This window comes from Scylla paramamosain, unplaced genomic scaffold (genome assembly GCF_035594125.1).
Source record: "Scylla paramamosain isolate STU-SP2022 unplaced genomic scaffold, ASM3559412v1 Contig86, whole genome shotgun sequence".
In the NCBI taxonomy this organism is placed as follows: Eukaryota; Metazoa; Arthropoda; class Malacostraca; order Decapoda; family Portunidae; genus Scylla; species Scylla paramamosain.
In genome coordinates this window covers 330,267-356,147 of record NW_026973751.1, presented here as the reverse complement: position 1 = coordinate 356,147, position 25,881 = coordinate 330,267, and the positions used below count along the sequence as shown (strand labels likewise).

Sequence of the window (25,881 nt, the reverse complement as noted above, 5' to 3'; positions counted from 1 at the left end):
CGCACCGATTACTGAGTGCGGCCGCGGGCACAGGAGGCGAGTGATGTTGCTTGCGTTTATTCCATTTTGTGACGCGTAAAGTGACTGTGCGTGAGCGTGACGGCGTGCAGAGGTGCGTGAAGGTGTGTTGCATCACCTGTAGCAGCTTCATGTTACTAAGGTGAGTGAGAGCAGAGTGAGTGTGTAGAGAAATTGAGTGAGGTAATGAGCGTCGATTGCGTGGCTTAAAATTTTCGTATTTTGTGACGTGTGGTGTGAGAGTGAGTGCGTGCGTGAGTGTGACGCTGTGCGGAGGTACGTTTAGGTCTGCTTCATCAACTTTATTAACGTCACATGTCTAAGGTGAGTGAGAGGAGAGTAAGAGCGTTGAAAAGTTGATGAGGAGTGAGAGTGCCAGTCACGTGGTGTTAGTTTTTCTTAATTTGTGACGTGTGGTGTCAGAGTAGATGAGGTTAGGTTAGGTTAGGTTAGGTTAGGTTAGGTTACGTAAGATTAGCGTGAAATGAGAGAGAGAGAGAGAGAGAGAGAGAGAGAGAGAGAGAGAGAGAGAGAGAGAGAGAGAGTGTAGTTTAATTCATAGTGTAGTTTAATTCCTCATTGTGACGCATACTGTACTTCGAGTGACGGTGGCGCAGCATGGGGGGGCGGTGAGAAAGTCTATATAGCCATCTTAGCACCGAACCGTCACGTCTTTAGAGCGAGTGAGAGGCGAGGCACAGCGGTGAGAAGCGAGTGGCAGTAGTGAGTTTTTAACCCTTGGGAGTGGGGGGGGCGTGGGGGGTCGGAGTGATGGACGGCTGGGGCGCTTGTAATGTACAGAAGCTCTTGTCAGGAGTGAGTGTGTGTGTGTGTGTGTGTGTGTGTGTGTGTGTGTGTGTGTGTGTTAATGGAAGAAGTGTTGAGAGCGTTTGATAATTGTGTGATGCACGGTGTGTCCAGCGGCGCCTCTAAGTGGTGGTGGTGATGGTGGTGACTGGTGATGAGTGGTGGTGGTGGTGGTGGTGATGTGGTGTTGATGTGATGACAGATAGTAGTGGTGATATAGGGACTCGTAGTGGTGATGATGGTGACTGGTTGTGGTAGTGATGGTGGTAGTGATCAGGTATGGTGACGGGTGATGGTGGAATGGTGATGGTGGTGATGATTGGTAGTGGTGATGACTGATAGTGGTGATGATGGTGATGTGGTGATTCTTAACTGCTGCTCCAGAAGGAAAAGGAGGAGGAGGAGGAAGAGGACAAAGTTAGAGAGGAGTAAGAAGATAGGAGGAGAAAGGAAGAGGTGGTGGTGAGAAGGAGGAGCAGGATATGAATTAGGAGGAGGAGGAGGAGGGAAACGATACAAGATGAGAACTCAAGGAGAAGAGGAAGAAGAGGAGGAGGAGGAGGAGGAGGAGAAAACGAGATGGAGAATATAGCACGGAGAGCAAAGGAAGAGGAGAAAAAGAGGAAAATACGGTGGGGAGGAGGAGGAGAAGGAGGAGGAGGAGTAATTTGCGGAGAGGGGGAGGAGAAGTCAGGTGTTCAAGCTTAGAGGAAGATGGAGCCGTGTAGGGATATTTGGGGAGGAGGAGGAGGAGGAGGAGGAGGAGGAGGAGGAGGAGGGGGAGGGTAGATAAGTTTAGGATGTTGGTGGTGGTGTGCGGTGTTGTGTGGTGTGACGAGACGAGGCGAGAAGGGGAAGGGGAGGAGGAGGAGGAGGAGGAGGAGGAGAGGGAAGAGGAGGAGGAGGAGGAGAAGACAAGGGCACTAGGCTTTCATTTTAGAGTTGAGGAATAAGGCAGTTGGTTTCAAGTGGGCGCTTCGTTAGTTATGGGTCCGTTCCATCTTCTAGAATTATAACTTTTCACAAATTACCAGTCATTAGTAAAGTCATCTCCTTATTGAGTAATTTCCCCTTATTAATAACTCCTAATTAACAACTTGGTATTTTTCCCTATCAATAACAAACTATTTTCTTAGCGATTAAAACATTTCTCTATTAAGAATTGTTTTTCCTTCTTTTTTTTCTTTTTATAATTTTTCCTTGTGTATTTTCTCTAATTAACGACTTGATATTTTTCCCCTGTCAATAACAAACTTTATTTCCTTAGCGATTAAAACATGTTTCCCTATTAAGAACAGTCTCTTCTTTTTTTTTCCCTTTTTTTTCATTTTTCCTTGTGTCTTTTCCCTTCATTTCTCACCGCTAATTTTCTCTCGTTCACAAGCAATCCCAACCCTTTGCCCTGGTTACTCTTTATTCCTGGGTCTTCCTTTGTGTTCCTTTATATATTCTACTTGGTGGTAGCCTTTGATTTATTACGTCAACGCCAAAATACCAGTCAGGGAACCAGTCTGTCATTCAGCCAGTCAGTCAGTCAGTCAGTCAGTCAGTCAGTCATTCAGTCAGTTAAGCAATCAGTGCATCAGTTTATCAGTTGGTCAGTTCAATAATCAGTCAGTCAGTCAGTTAATTTGTCACCTCCAGAATTAGACTCTTATATATTCTAGGCGATTTTTTTGTGCTTATTAATATATGGATTGATTTGTTTGCTTGCTTGATGATTGATAATTTACTTGGTTGTCTCCTTCATTGATGTTTATGCTGCAACAAAATAGATAACTTTTTTTTTACTGTACACCTTCGCACGTAAAAAAAAAAATAAATAAATAAATAAATAAAAAAAATAACCAGTCAGTCAATTAAGGAGTCAGTCAAACAAAACGTCACCTAAACCTTTTTTCTTTTCTTTTCTTCTTCCTTTTTCCCTTTTTTCCATGATCCTTTCTGCCCTTTCTTTATGGACTGGCACTTTGAACAGGCCTTTTCTTTCACCAGTCTTTTGTTACCCTTGACCAGTGCCCCTCTTACACACAAAAAGGAAAAAAAAAACAAGAATTAATTATAACATTAGGCGTCCAGCAAGGCGGTATTCTGTCCTCTATAAAGGCTAGATCTACCCACACACCAGTCCATCCATACCTTCCTTGCTTCCTTCCCTTCCCTTGCCTCCCACAGTACCCGCGCCCGTGATGTCAATGGCTGGGCGTCTACTACAAGTGTTCCCTGTTCTTTACCTTCTCCGCGGCGCCGCTACGGTTATTCCCTCGTAAACTTTATAGACTGTGAATATTCGTTTTAAATGTGCGGTACTTCCAAAGCCAGAGGAGTCGTCCCGGGCATAACAGGCGCATATGTTACGGACAACGCGCTGGAGAAAACATTATTTAGTGGCGTGGGTTGTTTGTTTGTTCCACCCATGAAGTCTCCACCCAAAGCTTCTATCCTTTCTTTATTTTTCTCTTTCATTATGCTGTTATTTTCCTTCATTATCTATTGTTTTTTTTTTTCTTTCTCATTTCTCTCCTTCGTTTCCGTGATTGAGGGGATGTTTTCTCTCTCTCTCTCTCTCTCTCTCTCTCTCTCTCTCTCTCTCTCTCTCTCTCTCTCTCTCTCTCTCTCTCTCTCTCTCTCTCTCTCTCTCTGATCCTCATCATCATTCACTTTTATTTTCCTTTTATCCCATCAAACACGCATCACCATTAATGTAACACACACACACACACACACACACACACACTTACTCGTGATAATTTTGTTGATTTGCTTTGGTTAATGTGGTGTACTGTTGGTAATAACACTCGTTCCTTTACCCCGCGCTTCCATTCATGAGCTTTGAAGACACAGGTGAGAATTGTGTCACCTGTGGACCCCTTTATTTATTTGTTAGGTTTGTTTATTTTCTTGTGTCTTTGATTATTTTTCTCTTTCTCGTTTTCTTCCTTCTCCTCCAGTCAGTTGTTCATTCTTCTTTTTCTTTTTTTTATTTCTTCTTCTATATATATATATATATATATATATATATATATATATATATATATATATATATATATATATATATATATATATATATATTACCCTGAAGTGTTTCCTGCAGAATTTATAAGCCTAAGTTAGATTTTTTTGGATTTCGTTAGGCCCATCGGACGTGTGTGTGTGTGTGTGTGTGTGTGTGTGTGTGTGTGTGTGTGTGTGTGTGTGGAGTGTTTAAATACAAGAAACTTTATACATTAGTCAGAAAGTTCTTGTATTTACGATTTTGAATTAATGCAAAATACGATATCATCCTATCTCCTCCTTCTCCTTCTCCTTCTCCTTCTCCTTCTCCTTCTCCTCCTCCTCCTCCTCCTCCTCCTTCTCCTTCTCCTTCTCCTTCTCCTTCTCCTTCTCCTCCTTCTCCTCCTCCTCCTCCTCCTCCTCCTCTGTTTCATGGTAATTATCATCCTGCAGGTTCACATTTTTGGTGCATGGTAGACAGCGACCAGCATCAATGGAGTCAGGAAAGATTTGTTAGGTGTTTATTAATGGTGATGCTTAAAAGTCACGTCAGGAGGGAAAAATATGAAGAGTGGAGATAACATTTTAACCAGGGTTCCCAAATCGTCTGTTTTGATACCTCTTAAATTCCTCCTGGGGTCAAAACGAGGAGAAGGGGTGGAGATGGGGAGATAGGCAGGTGGATAGATGGTTGGGGAATGGAGGTTTGGGGGCAGATGGGGAAATGGGTAGATAACTAAGAGGAATAGTGAATCTGGAGATGGGCAGATGTGCAGGTAGGTAAGGGGAAGGGGTGAAGGTTGTGTAGGGAGGAATGGGGGAGATGGGGAGATGGGTAGGTGTCTGTGCATAGTTGAGGAGTAATGAGGAGTTGGGAAGGGGAGAAAGGAAATGATGGGGAGATTGTAATGAGAATGGGAGGATGTTTTTGGAGATGGGAAGGTGGTCGAGGAAGCGAGGGGCGAGGAGGATGGGGAGATGGGTAACAGGAAATGGGGAGATGAGAGGGAATCATTTTTGGAGATGAGGAGATGGGAATGGACGGGGGAGTGTGCTGTTCCCCTCTTCTCTCCCCTCGTTTCCCCTCCCCCCTCACCGAGCTGGAAAGGGTAACATTTTCCTTCTTCTTCTGCTCCAATGTTCCTACGAGGTCGCTGTTCCTCACTAGTCTTCTCCACAAGGCTCTCCCCAACCTCCTCCCCACTCAGTTCTCTCCCTCAGGTCCTCTCCAATGCGATCCTTCCACCTTTTGGTCTGTCACGTCAATCCTCTGCCTTCTATCTCTATATCCATGCCCTTCTTCTGGCCCTCTGATGTGACCGGATTATTCTCCTGTCTTGTACTATCACCTCCGTTACTTTGTTCCTCTTATAAAACTATTTCTCACTTAATTCCTCCTTGTCACTAAGCATCCACCTTAACACTCGTCTCAGTAATCTCCAACTTGTTCTATCTGCTTTCCCTATTGGCTACGTCTCCGTATCTTATGACAATGCGGGTTTAACTACCGATTTGAACACTTTCCCCTTCAATGTGACACTTAATTTTTCGGTTCCAATTCTTCTAACCTGATTGGATACGGTGAATGGTCTCTCCATCCAGGCTGCCGTCCGCTGGTATCTGAACTCCTTGACATCCCTTAAATTCGTATCTTACATCCATACTTCGCTTTCCTGCCAACCATTAAAATTCGGATACTACGTCTTTTCCCTGCTAGATTGTGATAGAATATTGGTAGAATAATGAAAAAAGAATAATTTTAAGTGCATCCATCCGTCTCCCTCTCCCTCTCCATCTCTAGAATTGTGGTAAATTGCGGTAGGGTAAAATATCATGCTAGTAGTTGTGGTTGTGAGAATATTAACTCTTGACTAAGATATTGGTTCTTGTAAGGCTGTAAGAGTGGTAGTAGTGAAATAGTTGTAGTTACACTTGGTTTGGAGACAGCAATGTTGGTTGTTGGCTGAGAAATGTTAGTTGCAGGGGTGAAAAGTGTGAAATAATGTTTAGTTATATTGAAAAGTGTGAAATAATGTTTAGTTATATATTGTGGTTGTTTTGGCGGAAAGTTTAAAATGTTGGTAGGTGGGTGAAAAAATGCAAGAATATTGGTTGAATCTCAAAAAAAAATGTTGGTAATTTTCATAGAAGGGCTTCAAATGATGGTGGACTGAGACACGCCACAATGCTGGTTGAAAACTTGAAAGAAAACTCGTAAATGTTGGTTGGGTGGTCAATAATTGTGGTAGAAATACGAAATATTGTTAATAAAATAGAAAACATATTAATCTGCCACTAGAACCATAAAAAAAAACATCCTTAAAAACCAGTATAACCTTCATTAGAGTCATTAGTTCTAGAGATGCAGCTAACTGTTTCAGAATATGATTCGTTAAGTCTTTCAGCGTGTCATGCCCGCTCACTTCACTTCACCAGTAGCAGCGGCGGAGAGAGGTCGAGGAGCAGAGGTCTCGTGGCTTGACGCAGGACTTGGTGAAGGAGTTAAGTGGTAAGTTTTGTAATGATTATGTTAAATTAATACTGACTGGGTGGAATTAATGCATAACCCGTAAGATTCTGAATAATTAGCTTGAATAGGTGAGGATTATGTTAGGTGTGATTGGGGTAGGTCTGCCCATACGTGGTGATTAGGATAGCCACATTGTTAGTGATTAGGTGAGCTGATTAGGTAGGCCTAGTGAGGTTGGTTAGGTGTGATTAGGCCAGATGGTGATTATAACACTGCTCAGGTGACGTACTTGAGCTTATCAGGTGAGAATTAGATATGCTATTAAGTTATTTATATGTCCAGGGGGAAATAATTAGGCGAATGATTAAGCTGTAAGAGTGATTAGACTGCAGGCAGCGTAATTAAGCTTGTTAGGTAGGAAGTTGCATGTTTGTCGAGGTGATCTGACGTGTGACTAAGCTTACTGAGGTGAGAATTAAGGAAGTGAAGTCGAGATTATTTGCACACGAATACGTACGAGCGCGTAAGAACATGATAGATTGGTATGTCTGTGGCCGCTGCTTTGTGTTCCCTCGACTTGTTCGCTGGGTAAGTGGTAATTGGCTTGTTAACCCCTTCGTTACCGATGAAGTACCATAGTACTTCATGTGAATTTTCGGCTGCCGAACCGATGAAGTACGTGCGTACTTCATCGCTTATTAATGATACCCAGGGCTCCATATTTCTTTGTATTTTTGTATGTAGTTTGTATGGTTTTAATTTACGACAGTGACAAATTGACTAATTGGCACCTTGTGTTTCAAGGACGTTGGCCGGTGGTGGCGGGGGTGGTGATGTGAATTGCCGCCACCCCTCAGTGTGATTTGACAGTGACACGCGTTGTGTCATGGCGTCTTTGTTTTCCTCCAGCAGTGATTCTGAGAGTTCTACCACTCTTGATGATGACTTGCAAGGATCAGACGATATTCCAACACAATCAGAAGGCCTCGCAAGTGATTCAGATGATGACTATTTGGTAGAAAATGACAGTGAGGCGAGTAGTGATTACCAATATGATAGTGATGGTGACGATGAGGATACACCAGCCAGCCCCACACCTCACACCTTCACACTCATGGCTGATCCTTTTTCTGATCATCGTCCTGGCACTGTTCCTGCCCTAGCAGAAGATTTTTCAGGTGTTCATCCTGATATCCCACGGGGTAACATTAGTGCTTTGGACTGCTTGCAGCTATTCATGTCAGACGATGTGGTAGAATCGCTGTGTTTGTGGACGAATGTCCGTGCAGCCAAGTTTTTCGTTGACAACCCAACGATAAGTTCCAAGAAATTTATGGGAAAGAAGTGTTCAATGCATTTCTTTATGTTGAAATACTTATCATCTTGTGTCAGCTTGTTTTCATAGGAAATCATGTATAACAACTTCCGATTTGAAAAAGTATACATCCCATGAGCCAAATCTATCAAAAGACATGAAAAATAATACTTAGATGATTAAATATGGGCTTAGAAATGAACATTAACTACCTACACAAAATTATGAGAAGCGCTCGAAAAACTCGGTCTGGGGGAAGGGGGTTGGTACGCGTCGGGATCATAGAGTCGGTGACGAAGGGGTTAAGTACCATTGCTCATTACTTTCATTCATTCATTATCTTTTTATGTATATTTATATTTGTTGCACACACACACACACACACACACACACACACACACACACACACACACACACACACCTTTAAGGGGAGGGGATACCTTAAAAAATAACACTTTTCGATTAAGGTTAAAATTGAGCTATTAAATATCATAGTCTTCCTTAACTTGTCTTACGTTTTCTGTGAGCACCACAAGTTGATGCCATTCTTCATATTTTTAAATCGCCTTTATTTACCATTATTAAAGGGCTTTAAATACCCCACCGCGGTCAGTCCTGCCAGACGTAAAAGAATTTGCTTGTGCTCCGCTACCCAAGGCCTCTTCATTTTAATATTGTACCTGGAAGCGTGATTCGTTATAATAAAGCAAAGCGTGAACGAATAGATGCGCCAAACAAGATGATAGAATAGAAAAATAATCAAGAGTTGCGTTGTTGCAAGTCGCCGCCGCACGCTGCCATTGTTTCACCGCCACAATGATAATAATAATAATAATAATATATAATAATAATAATAATAATAATAATAATAATAATAGTCATAAGGCACTTACAATTTACACATCTATAAAATATGAGTAGAGGGAAAAAAAAAAAAATTGACAGGACTAGATACCTCAGGGTGTGTCGCCTAAAATACGCCTTACAAAAAAAAATAAAAAATAAATAAATAAATAAATAAATAAAATCTGCAAAACTAATCGGCGAATTTCAGCGAAAATTGTGGAATTGCTTTATTAAGTAGTGAGGCACACACGCCAACACTTAGGAGGATCAGACGAATACGCCCATTACCACGCCCACACTCTCACACGTCCGCGCCCACACACTCACACGCCCGCGCCCACACACTCACACGCCCGCGCCTACACACTCACACGCCCGCGCCCACACACTCACGCCCTCGCTCTCACAGGCCCGCGTCCACGCCATCAAACGCCCGCGTCCACGTACTCACAAGCCTGCGCCCACACACTCACGCCCGCGCCCACATACTCACACGCCCGCGCCCACACACTCACGCCCGTGTCCACGCACGCACTCACGCCCGCTTCCACGCACTCACGCCCGCTTCCACGCACTCACGCCCGCTTCCACGCACTCACGCCCGCTTCCACGCACTCACGCCCGCGTCCACGCACGCACTCACGCCTGCCTCCACGCACGCACTCACGCCTGCCTCCACGCACTCACGCCTGCCTCCACGCACTCACGCCTGCCTCCACGCACTCACGCCCGCGTCCACGCACGCACTCACGCCCGCCTCCACGCACTCACACGCCCGCGCCCACGCACTCACGCCCGCGCCCACACACTCACTCCCGCGTCCAGGCACGCACTCACGCCCGCGTCCACGCCCGCACTCACGCCCGCACTCACGCCCGCGTCCACGCACGCACTCACGCCCGCCTCCACGCACGCACTCACGCACGCACTCACGCCCGCGTCCACGCACGCACTCACGCCCGCCTCCACGCACTCACACGCTCGCCTCCACGCACTCACACGCCCGCGCCCACACACTCACACGCCCGCGCCCACACACTCACACGCACATGAACACGAATTCATTCAACCACTAGAATGCTCATGCACTCAGAAATCTGGTGACGACACACTCAAAAATCTGGAGACACTCAAAAAATCTAGTCAGGCACCCAAAAGAATAGTCATGCACTCAGAGACACAACTACACACACACACACACACACACACACACACATTAACCTTCTAAATTTGCATTAAATTTGTCTATTAATGCTTTGTTGTATTAAACCAGATTTTTATTTTATTTTTATTTTTTTCTCAAATCACCTTGAAGTTGGGATTTCTAATACTTATTTTCTTAATTTGTTATTCATGTGATATATATTTTTTTTCTTACTGTTTTATTTCCTCGTATATTTTTCTATAGTGGGTTTCAAAAACGTATCTCTGGAACCATAAACTGACTTTGAATAGCAATAATAAACTTCGAAGGTGTGAGCAGAAAATTTTAAATTATTATTATTTTCAAATTGTAAGTTATTCATAAGTTTATCCTCGAGATTATATTTTCACTTCTCCAGGACCAATGTCGCTACCCTTCTGCAATATTAAATTTGATTACAACTATAGATTCCGTGTGCTTCACATTTATAGGGGTGACTTGACAAAGGCTCTCTCTCTCACAGGCTCCCCCTTGGCCAGTCAGCACCGAGGCAAAGTTGATTGATATACAGGTGTGAATTCAGCTGCCTCCTCGCTGTTCCCGTTGCCAGGATGTGATCGAGGCAGTGTTGGGGAAGGTGAAATTATTCATCAGGTTCGTCTTTTAAACTTCTAATATGTATATAATGTCGTGCTATTGAAATTTCTGATGCCATGCGAATTTCAATCATCCTTCAAATATAATTGGGAAGTATTTATTTAAGGCACATTTTTCAGTTTCATGTCTGTCATACTGCTATGCTTTTCAAATTTCCTTTCTTGAATGTGACTGAATTTTTGTCGCAATTCACACAAAATATCGACACATTTCTTGCATAATACATTGTACTTTTCAAACTTGCTCGGTTTTTTCGTATCATGTTTCTCCAGTCATAGTCTTTTAGGCAACCAATCCCCAAACATCTCATACTAAGAATCTCGGCACCTTTTCCACGCCTCATTCTTTTCAAAGGTTGTTTTGTAGTGAATCATTATCAAACCTTAAGAATCTCAGCACATACAAGCTTCATGTGTCTAGGAGCTAATGGTCTGTTTCCCTTGCAGGTGTGATGTGTGCTGCTTCACTCCATCCCATGAACAGTTGCCCACAGGAATCTCTACCACATCAGGCCTGACATACTCATTGCAATTAGGGAGTCGAGTTTCATCAGGAAGAGAGGCTGTGTCACTACCTGTAAGCCTGACGAGGTGTTAGTTAAGTCAAGGAGCGTCATCAGGAAGAGGGGCCGAGTCTTGCTACCTGTAAGTCTGACAAGAGGAGTCAAGTTTTTCATTGCAATCAAGGAAGAGTCAAATTGTAAGAAGATTGTAAGGCAAGAATTTTAAGCAGGAATAATTGTCAAGCAGTTAACAGCAGGAAGAATGCAGCGAGAAAAGGGAACAAGAGTTTTCAAGTTGTAAGAAGATTGTAAGGCAAGAATTTTAAGCAGGAAGGATATTGTCAAGCAGTTTAGCAGCAGGAAGAGTCCCTTCAAGCTGTTGGTGGGAGTGACAAGCATCCTTCAGGACTTGCAAAGGCTGAAGTCCTCAACACTAGTCTCACTCAAGTTGACACAGGAGCTCTCTGACACAAGGAAAACAAATAATTTATCCTATTGTGTATTTATTAAACTTTTGTGATTAAACAATAATGATTAAACAATATATATATATAATCTTGTACATACTTAGGGAATTATACTAACAAGTTGCAAATAAACAAGCTTTCTGGTGTAACAATTCATGCCTCCTCAGAAACTTTGGCAATGTGATTTAAACAACAATAAATATATATATCATCTTGTTCATACTTGTGGAATTACGTGGAATTTAGTATACGAGGTGGTATCGTATAAAGTCTTTTTACAAATTGCAAATAAGCTGCTTTCTGATGTAACAATTCATAGCCCTGAAAAAAAAAATGGAAGCAAAAAATACTAGTAACAATTGATCATCCTCTGGTCAAAAAAAAAAAAAAAATTTTAAACAAGGTGAAACTTGCACACAGAAGCCCTGTCCGAGCGACTCCGGTGTCGCTCGGACAGGGCTTGTGTGTAAGTTTCGCCTTAAACTTAGCCAAAAATAGGCCAATCCTGGCTTTTTTTTTGACCAGATGATCTATTGTTTTTTTATTTATTTACTTGGGGATGCATGAATTGTTTACCACCAACATATAAATTTAGTTTACACGAGCACATTCTGTAATTTTATCGCACATTCTGTAATTTTATCAAACTACATAATTCACATGAGAATGATAGTCCCAAATTTATTTATTGCCAAAGACACAAAGCAAAGCACCCTAGACTACTACACTGGAGACAGCTGGCAGATCTGGCTTGCAAGATTTACACTGAAGCAGGCAACACATCAGGCTGCACCACCAGGCAGAGACGACACCCACCACTGGCTGCAGACACCTTCACATCAGCCCTGCAATGAGGCACCACCAGGCACAGAGGACACCCACCACTGGCTGCAGACACCTTCACATCAGCCCTGCAATGAGGCACCACCAGGCACAGAGGACACCCACCACTGGCTGCAGACACCTTCACATCAGCCCTGCAATGAGGCACCACCAGGCACAGAGGACACCCACCACTGGCTGCAGACACCTTCACATCAGGCCCTGCAATGAGGCACCACCACTGGCTGCAGACACCTTCACATCAGGCCCTGCAATGAGGCACCACCAGGTAGGCACAGAGGACACCAAACGCTGGCTGCAGACACCTTCACATCAGGCCCTGCAATGAGACACCACCATCACCACCAGCCTTGATTGCACAGACAGAAGACAAACCTCTGCAAATAAATACATAAATAATGCAACTTGGGTAAACTAGTTATGAAGAATGAGCTTATTTCTGCATCACACACACACACTAATTCCTCACTCACACAAACCCTTATTTCCACAAACTTTTCACTCCCTCCCCTGGCCTAACAGGTGCCTCAGACAATCCTTTAACACCCCACAATAATTCCACATCTATTTATCTCCTATATCCATGAATTCCCCAAAATTAGTCTCATATTTAACCCAATACTTTCACATGCACATCGCAATAACAGAACAACAATGCATCCTCTCCTCTTATTTCACAGTGATCACTGCAAATCATTCCTTCTAACTCTCTCCATTAATACTTCACAACACACCTCACTGACAAGACTCACTCGCACCTGTCAGGACTCGCACTTAACAGGAGCTAACATCTGCTTATCCAGCCATCTGTTGCTTCTCTTACAGTCTTGTACCAGTATTTTCAATGTTACTGCTCTTGTAATCGTGGTCAAGTGCATGTCTCCCCTCCTCCGACTCCTTCAGAAAATGTTAATCTCATTCCTCTTATACACACACACACACACACACACACACAACAATGGTATATACAGTTAAAACTCCCTTATTCAAAATTCCTGGGACCAAAATTGCTGCAGATTTAAAATTTTCCCAGTTTTTTAAATATTTTTTATGTGGATTTAAGAAATGGGACAGCTTGGGGTTGGCATCAAGCTTTACACATACCTTCAATGTGGCTTTACAATGGCCACACAGAATATTACAGTGCATGACAGCACACCCACAGAACAAAGGCTTCACTGCTCAAAAAAGTAGCAAATTATCACCCATGGCAACTCTCGTGTCCTGAGGATGCCACGTTCAGCCCTTTAATCACAGAGAGACTGCCAGACACAGTGGAAGGGAAGGTCTCTCCTGTACTTCCCTGCCTGTGTCCCCCTTACTGCTAAACTCTGATTTCACAGCTCACATTTAATTCTTGCATTATAACGGGTGCTGTCAAGCTTAACAAAGGGAAGAGTGCTGTGCTGGGCATTGTTTGAGAGGGCTTTGTAGTTGTGAGACTGGACGGGAGACAGGAAGATCAGTGACAGCCCTGACACAGGTGGCCACAGATGCACTGACACAAGGCACAGCTGTCACTCCGAAGAGAAAGAAAGGTTCTTGGTGAAAAAGGAAGGCAGATACAAGAATATTAAAGCTGATGGGATGTATATATTGTAAAAACAGATTAGCTGCACCCTCTTTTAGTCAGAAGAGGCTTGTGAGTTGCAGGGTAGCAGAGGGACAGCTGCTCCAATCACTGAGCACCCTTTGCCAACTGTGTGACAGCTGCTTCCAATCTTCCCAGCTTCCTTCCAGTCTGACAGTTACTGATCCCTTCTTGAACAACCACAATCACAACACTTATGAGAAGAATTAAGTTGTAGCAAGGGGGAAGCAAGCAGATTAAGTTGTAGCAAGGGGGGAAACAAGCAGATTAAGTTGTAGCAAAGGGGAAACAAGCAAATTAAGTTGTAGCAAGGGGGAAACAAGGAAATTAAGTTGTAGCAAGGGGGAAACAAGCAAATTAAGTTGTAGCAAGGGGGGAAAGAAGCAGATTAAGCTGTAACAAGGGGGAAACAAGCAGGGCAGTGTGTGAAAGACATCTCCCACTAAGCTTGACTGTTATTGTCAGTGTCAAGGATTCAAAAACTGAGCATTGCATCTTGAAAGCACATAAGTGAGAGATAGGGGACCTCAACAGTACAAATAACACAATATTCACCTGACTGTTGGTTCCTGAAAGACTCCAGTGAGGTGTGCTTGTTGCTCCTCATTAACGGAAGTCTCCCAAGATCTCTTCCACTTGCTATCCACAGTGCCACCTGAGGGAAACACACACAATCAAAACTGCAGCATTACACAGCATGGGAGGCACGACAGGGTACACTGATATGCACATTCACGAAAGGAAAAGGATTAAAGGAGCAGACTGTGCCATTTCTACACAGTAAATGTTGGTCTGGGAGTCAGGCAAGATGTGAGTAGTAGTAGTAGTAGTAGTAGTAGTAGTAGTAGTAGTAGTAGTAGTAGTAGTAGTAGTAGTAGTAGTAGTAGTACTAGCAGTAGCAGTAGCAGTAGTAGTCTCTCAAGGGCCTCAGTCAAGATTCTCCTCCAGGCCTGGCCACATGCTGCCTCTGTCTCCAAGAACACACCTACTCATTTCACACTGATATAAGCAATCTTCTCAAAGTCCCTCAGAGCATTTTCCATTTCTGACAACAAGCAATATTTAATGGGCTCCTACACACACACACACACACACACACACACACACACACACACACACACACACACACACACACACACACACCTGCAGGAATTTTTCTCACCCTCAGCCAGCAGACAGCACACCTAGAGTACTCACATTTCCTGTGAGTGTCAGTGCACAGCTGTTATCAATGAGTATCAGTGGAAAGTCCTCCATCACACAGTCTTGTGACAGCCTGGACTGGGCACTTGCTGACCACCTCTGGAACCTTCAGGGAGGTTTACTGCAAACCTGCACACTAAAGGAAAATGCAGTTTGAGTAAATGTACATACTTTTAAATCAGGGAGGTTTGCTGCAAATCTGCACGCTGACAATAAATGCAGGTACGTATTATTAGACAAAACTGTAGCGAGTTATCTACAGTGGTACAGAAGACTTACAAAGATCTTATACAGCCCAAGCCTTCAATTCAAAGTAAGTGCTTCAGATCTACATAAACAATTCAGACAGCTTCTAAAATCTACACAAACAATTCAGACATCTTCTAAAATCTACATAAACAATTCATGCAGCTTCTAATTCCATCACTGAGCATCATCAGCTATTGGTCCTGGGTTGGCTTGCACTCGTCCCCAAGTGCTGTACAGTGAGAGTCCAGAAGCATATTGAGAGTGTCATTTTTGAGCTAAGTTGTTCATTTTACCTCCTAACTCAACAGCTGTACACACACCTTTCCTCTTATCTACACATGCACGCACACGCACACGCACACACACACTATAATCACCTCACCATTCATCACACACCCAACAATGCTCTAAATATATACACCACCCACTAAGCTTGACTGTTATTATCAGTGTCAAGGATTCAGAAACTGAGCATAGCATCTTGAGAGCACACAAGTAAGAGATAGGGACCTCAACAGTACAAATAACACAATATTCACCCGACTGTTGGTTCCTGAAAGGTTCCTCATTAACGGAAGTCTCTCAAGGTCTCTTCCACTTGCTATCCACAGTGCCACCTCAGGGAAGAAGACACAATCAACACTGCAGCATTACACAGCATGGGAGGCATGACAGGATACACTGATATGCACATTCAAGAAAGTAGTAGTAGTAGTAGTAGTAGTAGTTTTTTTTTTTTTTTTTTTTATGTAGGAAGGACACCGGCCAAGGGCAACAAAAATCTAATAAAAAAAAATGCCCACTGAAATGCCAGTCCCATAAAAGGGTCAAAGCAGTGGTCAAAAATTGGTGGATAAGTGTCTTGAAACCTCCCTCTTGAAGGAATTCAAGTCATAGGAAGGTGGAAATACAGAAGCAGGCAGGGAGTTCCAGAGTTTACCAGAGAAAGGGATGAATGATTGAGAATACTGGTTAACTCTTGCGTTAGAGAGGTGGACAGAATAGGGGTGAGAGAAAGAAGAAAGTCTTGTGCAGCGAGGCCAGGGAAGGAGGGGAGGCATGCAGTTAGCAAGATCAGAAGAGCAGTTGGCATGAAAATAGCGGTAGAAGACAGTTAGATATGCAACATTGCGGTGGTGAGAGAGAGGCTGAAGACAGTCAGTTAGAGGAGAGGAGTTGATGAGACGAAAAGCTTTTGATTCCACCCTGTCTAGAAGAGCAGTATGAGTGGAACCCTCCCAGACATGTGAAGCATACTCCATACATGGACGGATAAGGCCCTTGTACAGAGTTAGCAGCTGGGGGGGTGAGAAAAACTGGCGGAGACGTCTCAAAACACCTAACTTCATAGAAGCTGTTTTAGCTAGAGATGAGATGTGAAGTTTCCAGTTCAGATTATAAGTAAAGGACAGTCCGAGGATGTTCAGTGTAGAAGACGGGGACAATTGAGTGTCATTGAAGAAGAGGGGATAGTTGTCTGGAAGGTTGTGTCAAGTTGATAGATGGAGGAATTGAGTTTTTGAGGCATTGAACAATACCAAGTTTGCTCTGCCCCAATCAGAAATTTTAGAAAGATCAGAAGTCAGGCATTCTGTGGCTTCCCTGCGTGATATGTTTACCTCCTCTCTCTCTCATCTGGCGGGACTACGGCTGCCCCCCAGAGTCACCTCGCGGGACACGAGAATGGTGTTATCCAGTGGTGACTCAGTGGAAGTGCCGCGTTCCCGCTCCAGCCAACTCCAGCGCACCTTCTGGGGGTGAGTCTCCAGACTGTGGAACGTCTTCGCGTTCTCTTGGCATGGTTCCGGGCAGAAATATAAAGTGCATGAGATTCATGTGATGGAAGGCTTAAGTACCTTTTGTGGGTCACCTCTCTATCATGTATAGCACGAGAACAAGCTGTGTTAAACCAAGGTTTAGAAGGTTTAGGACGAGAAAAAGAGTGAGGAATGTACGCCTCCATGCCAGACACTATCACCTCTGTTATGCGCTCAGCACATACGTGTCAGAGACCGCTCTTATAGTCAGAGGAGTTAGGAGAGAGGTATACAGCACAGATAAATTTAGTATGAGAATGACTCTGTAGTCGTAGCCAGATGGTGGAAAACTCGGAAGATTCAAGAGCGTGGGCACGAGAGCAGGTTAAGTCATTGCACACATAAACGCAGCATCCACCTTTGGATCGAAAATGAGGATAGAGAAAGTAGGAGGGAACAGAAAAGGGGCTACTGTCAGTTGCCTCAGACACCTAAGTTTCAGTGAGGAAAAGAAGATGAGGTTTAGAAGAGGAGAGGTGGTGTTCTACAGATTGAAAATTAGATCTTAGACCGCGAATGTTGCAGAAGTTAATGAAGAAAAAGTTGAGGGGGGTGTCAAGACACTTAGGGTCGTCGACGGAAAGGCAGTCCAACCTGGGGACATTTATGGTCCCCTCCCCAGATGGGGACTCCGAGGCTGGTGTAGGAGTCGCCATGAATTTAAAATTTTTGAGTGAAGGGTGTGTGTGTTATTAGGTGCTTGTAGTTTTGTGTGGAGGAAGAGAGTTGTCTTTAGAGGGAGGCTGTGACTGCCCCCTTGTGTTGTGAGACAAAGGGAAACGTTCAGTGAGGTCACAGCTGGGTTTAATGATAAGTTCACAGCACCCCCTGAACAGTGCATTAGACCTCACTGGGAGTAATTATCGTTTCGGCAGGTGTCTACTGCCTCCTCCAAGTAGTAGTAGTAGTAGTAGTAGTAGTAGTAGTAGTAGTAGTAGTAGTAGTAGTAGTAGTAGTAGTAGTAGTAGTAGTAGTAGTAGTAGTAGTAGTTTTAATCCCTCAATCAGTCCTATTGCTTTAATTTCCTGCCTATCTAAAGTTTTTGAATCAATCCTCAACAGGAAGATTCTTAAACATCTATCACTTCACAACCTTCTATCTGATCACCAGTATGGGTTCCATCAAGGCCGCTCTACTGGTGATCTTCTGGCTTTCCTTACTGAGTCTTGGTCATCCTCTTTAAGAGATTTTGGTGAAACTTTTGCTGTTGCCTTGGACATATCAAAAGCTTTTGATAGAGTCTGGCACAAAGCTTTCATTTCCAAACTACCCTCCTACGGCTTCTATCCTTCTCTCTGTAACTTCATCTCAAGTTTCCTTTCTGATCATTTTATTGCTGTGGTAGATGGTCACTGTTCTTCTCAGGGTTTTATCCTGTCATCACTCTCTTCTTATTATTCATCAATGATCTTTTAACCCAAACTTCTTGCCCTACCCACTCCTACACTGATGATACCACCCTGCATTTTTCCACGTCTTTTCATAGACGTCCAACCCTTCAGTTCACACAGGGAAGCCACAGAATGCCTGACTTCTGATCCCTCTAAAATTTCTGATTGGGGCAGAGCAAACTTGTATTGTTCAGTGCCTTAAAAACTCAATTCCTCCATCTATCAACTCAACACAATCTTCCAGACAACTATCTCCTCTTCTTCAATGGCACTCAACTGTCCCCTCTTCTTCAATGACACTCAACTGTCCCCCTCTTCTACACTGAACATCCTCGATCTGTCCTTTACTTATAATCTGAACTGGAAACTTCACATTTCATCTCTAGCTAAAACAGCTACTGTGAAGTTAGGCTTTCTGAGACATCTCCACCAGTTTTTCCACACCTGGCTCACTCAACCCCACGTGCTTCATGGCTCTGTCTGTCTGTCTCACTCCTCCACACCTGGCTCACTCAACCCCACGTGCTTCATGGCTCTGTCTGTCTGTCTCACTCCTCCACACCTGGCTCACTCAACCCCACGTGCTTCATCGCTCTGTCTGTCTGTCTCATTTCTCCACACCTGGCTCACTCAACCCCACGTGCTTCATCACTCTGTCTGTCTGTCTCATTTCTCCACACCTGGCTCACTCAACCTCACATGCTTCATGGCTGTCTGTCTGTCTCACTCCTCCACACCTGGCTCACTCAACCCCACGTGCTTCATCGCTCTGTTCGTCTCACTCCTCCACACCTGGCTCACTCAACCCCACGTGCTTCATTGCTCTGTCTCACTCCTCCACACCTGGCTCACTCAACCCCACGTGCTTCATCGCTCTGTCTGTCTCACTTCTCCACACCTGGCTCACTCAATCCCACAATATTCACACTTTTTCCACACAATTTCCACACTTTTTCCACTTTTCTACACAATTTCCATACCTGGCTCACTCAATCCCACAATTTCTACACTTTTTCAACACAATTTCCACATTTTTCCACAGCTGTTCACTCAATCCCACAATTTTCCACACTTTCCACATTTTTCACACTTTTCAACACCTGGCTCGCTCCATCCCACAATTTCCACACCTGGCTCACTCAATCCCATGTGCTTCATCGCTGTGTCTATCTCACTTCTCCATTTTCTTACATCCCATTCTAAACCCTCTCCATTTCTGACACTCGTACTTCGGTCCCTCTCAACAAGGCTTCACTCAACCACTCAAAAGCCCAACTAGTTTCCAAGCCACTCTTTACTACCATCCTAACACACTTCTTCCCCCAACTGCTACTCCTAACATTCCACACAAACACCTTTCTCACTAGTCTCTCATCATCCATTTGCTCTAACCTAGACCCTGCCGAGATACCCTGCACAAACACCCTCCACAGCCACCACCTCCGCCATCACGCCTTCCTTCGCCATCCGACTCTTGCTCCTGCCCTCTGCCTCCTGTCGCTGCCATGTCAGGAGTGCGTCAGCCAGTGTCATGTAGCAGGTGGAATGGCGTCGCTGCTGGGCCATGGTGTCTGGGTGGAGCAGGGCAGGGAGGCAGGGGATGGGGTAGTCTGGAATGATTTGGTTGTTATTGTTGTTGTTGTTGTTGTTGTTTTTGTAGAAAGTATGGTTTAATTACTGTTTCTTAGTAAATATAACAAAATGAAATAGGTTAAAATTAGATACATTATTAAGAATAGCATCTCTCTCTCTCTCTCTCTCTCTCTCTCTCTCTCTCTCTCTCTCTCTCTCTCTCTCTCTCTCTCTCTCTCTCTCTCTCTCTCTCTCTCCCTCTCTCTCTCTCTCTCTCTCTCTCTCTCTCATAACACAAAAAAGATACAAATACAAAATGAATAAATACGTACACCAAAGAATAAAAAAAAATAAATAAAAAAAATAAATAAAACTACCTAAAAATGAATATAAATGTATTTTCTCAAGTATAGATCAACCACTTACCACCTAACTTAACCATTTATTTATTTATTATTACTATTATTATTTTCTTTAATTAAGCAAGAACTACAAATAACTATGTATTGTGATTCCCATAACAGTTAACAACCCTGCCCTGCACTGCACAGCTCCAGCAGCTGGCCACCAGTGACTCTCAAGCACTCAGATGGGGAGGGTGTCATGCGGGAATGCATCACTTCATTAAACTTTTACTTTTTCGCATTAATAAATTGATATGTAATGCAAGATATTCTACAAGCTTAAGTCTATCTGACACGTATTAACCTTGGGAGAAGAGGATAAATTCATGTCCACATAAGTCTATCTGACACATAAGCATTAACCTTGGGAGAAGAGGCTAAGTTGATGTCCATATTACCTGGGAAGAGGGAGTGGATATGAGAAGGGAGGTAAACGTGAAGACTGAGGTGCAGTGAGGTGAGGCCAAGTTGGGTCAGGTTAGGTTGGGTCAGGTGAACAATCAAGGTGAGCAGGTAATAAAGTAATCAGTAAGGTGAGAAAATATAGAGTGGCTTGTTTTTCAGCTTCTTCAAACAAAAGTTGTGGTGTTCTGCAGTTCAAGTGACTGAACATTTTGCTTCGCCAGCCAGCAAGACCCCAACTGAAAATATACCTCCATTTCCCTCGGGTCTAGTACTTTGGCTATAAAACGTTCACAAATGGACGTACAGGTAACATTGTCTGGTGTTGTCGCTTACATAAAGAGCCATGTCATGCCGCGCCCACGACTCCAACACTGAAATAAACCAACAAATAAAATCACACACATTTTCTACCGATGCTAAGACAACAAAACTAGGTGGCACAAATTTCCCCTCCTATTACCTGACACCACTCCAGCTCCACCACCACTACTGCTGCTCCACTCCACCCGTCACTCCAGTAGGTGATGGTGACTACTTGCACACAATTACAGCTGAAAACTCCCTAATCGCTTCCACCCTGACCGAATGTTGTTGTTCGCACATGGCGGGGCGGCGGCCAATCTTCACCCAGGGACGGTTAACTTAATTTTTTGAGTTTTTACTAATATTTCTTGTTCTTTGTGATAGTTTTCATAGTTTATTTTAATTATGTTAATTTTCGCACAGTTTTTCTTTCGTTACCGTTGTCATTTCTCCTTACTTATTAATTAATCCTCTAATTATTTTAATTATATTGTATTCGAAGACTTAGAAACATTCCTCTCTTGCAGTTCATGTTCTTAGGGGTGTTTCTCAAAGTATTTTCACCATACTGATTCTTGCACTTCTTTTATCTTCATTTCTCCTAACGTCCTTCTCCCAATACAAAATATTCTATTCGTCAGGAGTTACTGGTTTCATCTCTACTGGCTGGTAACTGTGCCTGACTGCGCAGGAGGGACGTATCAGTTTGCAGAGACTATAGAGAGGGAAGAAAGGTGAAGGGATGAAGGGTTGTGAGGGCAGAAGGGTGGCGGTGTGAAAGCCTAAGGGGACACGGACGGACACACACACACACACACACACACCTGCTCCCCAAACATGCATACTACTAATTACCTACATTTATCCAGCAAGCACCACGTATCTATGCACAAGTCAACTAAGTACTGTGCTTGTTGAACCTGAAAACAATGTACATTAGTTTAAATTACAAGCGGCGTTAGTTTAAATTACAAGCGGCGGTCCCGGTAGAGAGGAGCTGTCAGTCTGCCTCACTTAAGCCTTCATCACACCAAAACTAGGCAATAGCGATTATATCTGACTAGCGGAAATGAAAGCACTGTTATGTGGCTCCAGTTAGTGACAGGATTGGCTGATAAGTGAGAGATACAGCAATTAATGGCGGATATATTTATAGAAAGCCAGCCTTCACTTCAACCGACAAGATGAATTTTGGCAGCTTTTAATTTTCTCTCGTGGTTAAATCAAGGGTGTTTTGTCCTTGTGGTTAGAAACGTTAGCAGGACCGTGGAATATTGAGTCAAGTGTACAAATGTATTCCTAACGAGAAAATGTTAAATATGATCCTTCCACAATCAAAAATAAATAAATAAATGAATAAAAAGTTTGACGAAAATTTTGGAAAGCAGGACATTAACGTAACATTACCGTCCTATTTCGTTATTGTGCGTGACACGGAGCCATTACAAAGAACAACACTATCAAACTCACCTCCTATTGCACCATGGCGTCTGTGACCAGTCCGCCAGCTGGCCAAGCAGCAGGTGGGTCATTTGTCAATATTGTAAGTGTTTCTGGCCCTCACGACCACCTTCCGGCAGCCATTAAGCTTCCACTGGCACGTGTCACCGTCTTGAGAGAAAATCCAGGTTAAATAAGGCAGCTGCACACGCACGCACTTCAAACACCACCCCTCTGTGTGTCTGACGTCCACTCACTCTCCTATGTCAGCGTGCACTCATTACCCACAAACCTACAAATTATATTTCCAATTACTCCAGCTTCTCTCATATTACACTATTCTAATACAAAATAAAACAAGTGAAATATAATGAAGCATGAACATGTAAAACTAAGTTATAAGCCATTGTAATTGTAATTGTCAAAATGTCCACATCTCTCTCTCTCTCCAATTCAAGCGCCAAATTTGAAGTGGTCCCGGCGGTGTTTACACTACGATTCTTCATCTATTGTATGACCTTGTGTGAAGTCATTGAAAAGCTTGTGTGACTTGAAGCCTCTCGTTATTATCAAATGTTTAATTGTCATGGATGAAATCAGGTAGACTCTTTAAATTATGTAAAAAGCTTGGGTCTACCACATATTAACGTACCCTCTACACCACGCTGTTATTATCAGCGCACTTCAATTATATATATATTTTTTTTTCTTTTCCTTCATAATTTGTTCTGTATTACATTTTATTGTGTATTTATATATTTATTTATCCGTCTCTATTATCTTCCTTTTTTCCTTATAATTTATGTATATTTAATTTGATATCTCTCTCTCTCTCTTACAACCGTAATAGATATCCAACTGCCGGGAAGCACAATTTTGGTAGATTTTCTGAACCTATTAAAATTCAGAAGGAAACAGCAATAATTCGGAATCTCTTGAAATCCATAACTCAGTAGTCGTGCTGATGTTTCGATAGATTTGACAGTACATGCAGGATACTGATTGTTATTAGGTATTCAGATAATGACATGAACAGAATTAGTTAAAAATTAGCCAAAAGTGCCATAACATCAGGAGACATAGATAAAACCGTATCATTACATATTTACGTTAAAGGAAATAAATGCAACAGCGACATATTAGTTCTTTATTGTCTGTTTGATGCCAGAGGGCGGGACCTGCGACTCTCAACAGCAATCAGCACCTGACACACCGCGACAATTTCCACACTAAGAAATAAAACGATCTCTCCCTTTTTTTGTCAATAGCAGCACTAACCACGAACTCCCGAACACAAAAGATGAGCGTAAAATAAAAATAATGATAATAGTAAATGAATGAATAAACAAAATAATTAAATATGATAAACTGTCTTAAATTATCTGTCCCTTTCCATGCACTTACACCGGCAGGCTGGCAATCCCACACCACGAGGCCCAGACAGAGCACCACACACTGCTACAGCCATCCAGGGACTAAGGCACCCTGCACACATCACATCCATCTCTCTACAACCCAAAACACATCAAAAGTACCCCAAAACATATCAAAACGCATCCACACCCATCTAAAACACCCAGAAACACAGCTTTACCCACCCACAGCACCCAAAACACACCCAAACTCCTTTAAAATAGCCCAAAAATACTTAAAACACTCCAAAACACCCCAATATTCATCCAGAACTGACAAAAACACTCCAAAACACCCCAAAACACACTCAAAACTGACAAACACGCCAAGAATGTCATATATGAATATATATATATATATATAGAGAGAGAGAGAGAGAGAGAGAGAGAGAGAGAGAGAGAGAGAGAGAGAGAGAGAGAGAGAGAGAGAGAGAGAGAGAGAGAGAGAGAGAGAGAGAGAGAGGCAGGGAAGGGAGTATTGAGGTGTAGAGGAAAGGAAGGATGAACTAAGGAGTAGGGACAGACAGGGTGTAGTAAGATGGGACAAACAGGCAGACAGGGAAAGAAGACAGGATTTATTGAGATGGAGGAGGACAAACGGGAATAGTTTAATAAGATGCAGGGGCGATACAGGGTGTATTAAGCTCTAGGGGCAGACAGGAGGGGTGTACTAAGGTGTAACAAGACAGGAAGGGTGTATTGAAGTGTGGGACAGACAGACAGACACAGACTGACAGACACAGACAGACAGACAGACAGACAGACACAGACAGACAGAAAGGGAGAGATAAAAAGAGAAAATATGAGTGACATAGACAAAGGATATGAGAGAGAGAGAGAGAGAGAGAGAGAGAGAGAGAGAGAGAGAGAGAGAGAGAGAGAGAGAGAGAGAGAGAGAGAGAGAGAGAGAGAGAGTACTAGTCATCTCAATCATTCAACATAAATTCCTAATATATGTATAGATTTGTGTATAGTAGCCTTACCTAATATGTATAGATTTCTGAGCATATACCAGCATCTCTTATGGGTTTATGTGTGTATATCAGACTTAGCAAGTGTTTGGATGCGTCTCTAAGTATATACTAGTGTTTGTATACAAGTTTGTGTGTATATACCAGACTTAGTAAGCGTGTGTGTTTCTAAGAATATACAACCAATAGCAAGTATTTGTATGTCTCTAAGTGTATACCAGCCTTAATTGTGTGTTTATGTGTGTGTGTATACCAGCATTACATAGTGTTTGTGATGGTTTGTGTGTATACTAGTTTTTTTTAATTGTTACCCACTATCCCAGCCCTCCACACCCACCTGAGGCATACAGCGTCACTCCAGAGTACAGCCCCAGGTTGGTCTGGCTAGCCCCAATGACGATGAAAGCAGGAACCATCATTATCACCTGTGGTTGATGATGATGGCTCCTACACACACACACACACACACACACACACTGCACAAAAACATTGCCTAAGGTTAATTTCAAATTCACCTTGGTGCCTGAGTCTCTAGTGGGGAGAGGATGGATCCCTCCTCCTACCCCAACACAAGGGACATTTGCACAGGCTTACATTCTACAGAAAAGTCTTGTCATTCATGCAGAGGTTTATTTTACATTTACTTCTTAAATCCATATTATTAACATCAGTCAGTATTTTCTTTACAAATTGTGGCAGCCTTATTCATCATTCATCCTTAATTTATGCCAGAAAGTTTGGGTGAGAATAAAATGTACATATTACAACAGTATCCAACAAAGTAGTTGTTGCCTTGCCATCTTAAGATTTAGTGTAAGTTTAAAGATTTACCTGTGTTAATGTTTGGTCTAATCCTTCACGGTATCTCCTTGCCTTGGTGTGCTGAGGCTGCATGGGGATGTAACTTGATAATTATGCAGACATACAGTATAAAAATTTCAGACTAAAGTGAGGGTTGCAACTTTTTTAAGGTTCTGGATTACTGGAGGCTTTGGCAACAATTACTTTGTTGGATGCCATTCCTGTGCATGTTATGAACCATCACGTCTTATCTTGGAGG

The 25,881-nt window shown here is 43.0% G+C and overlaps 1 protein-coding gene and 1 long non-coding RNA gene across 4 annotated transcripts; one reads left to right on the top strand and one right to left on the bottom strand.

Moving 5' to 3' along the window:
* LOC135098839 (uncharacterized) lies at nt 1-11,379 on the top strand. 2 transcript variants are annotated; one of them, XR_010267423.1, is made up of 4 exons: nt 1-160; nt 6,217-6,328; nt 10,118-10,248; nt 10,698-11,379. It is a non-coding gene; the product is annotated as an uncharacterized LOC135098839 (long non-coding RNA). The 2 variants fall into 2 exon arrangements; XR_010267424.1 differs by having other exon boundaries at nt 11-160; nt 6,259-6,328.
* Nucleotides 11,380-11,488: 109 nt separating this feature from the next.
* On the bottom strand, nt 11,489-23,054 carry LOC135098837 (uncharacterized). Of its 2 annotated transcripts, none has more exons than XR_010267421.1 (5): nt 21,156-21,341; nt 15,646-19,924; nt 14,852-14,993; nt 14,210-14,309; nt 11,489-12,382 (listed from the first exon to the last, which is right to left on the bottom strand). XR_010267421.1 is itself a non-coding variant. In XM_064001242.1 (5 exons), exons 3-5 carry the CDS (start codon nt 14,909-14,911, stop codon nt 11,981-11,983), a joined length of 444 nt encoding a protein of 147 aa, XP_063857312.1. In that variant the 5' UTR covers nt 14,912-14,993; nt 15,646-19,924; nt 22,469-23,054; the 3' UTR covers nt 11,489-11,980. The 2 variants fall into 2 exon arrangements, 1 of the variants encoding a protein (XP_063857312.1); XM_064001242.1 differs by lacking the exon at nt 21,156-21,341 and adding an exon at nt 22,469-23,054 and having other exon boundaries at nt 11,489-12,264.
* Nucleotides 23,055-25,881: the final 2,827 nt, after the last annotated feature.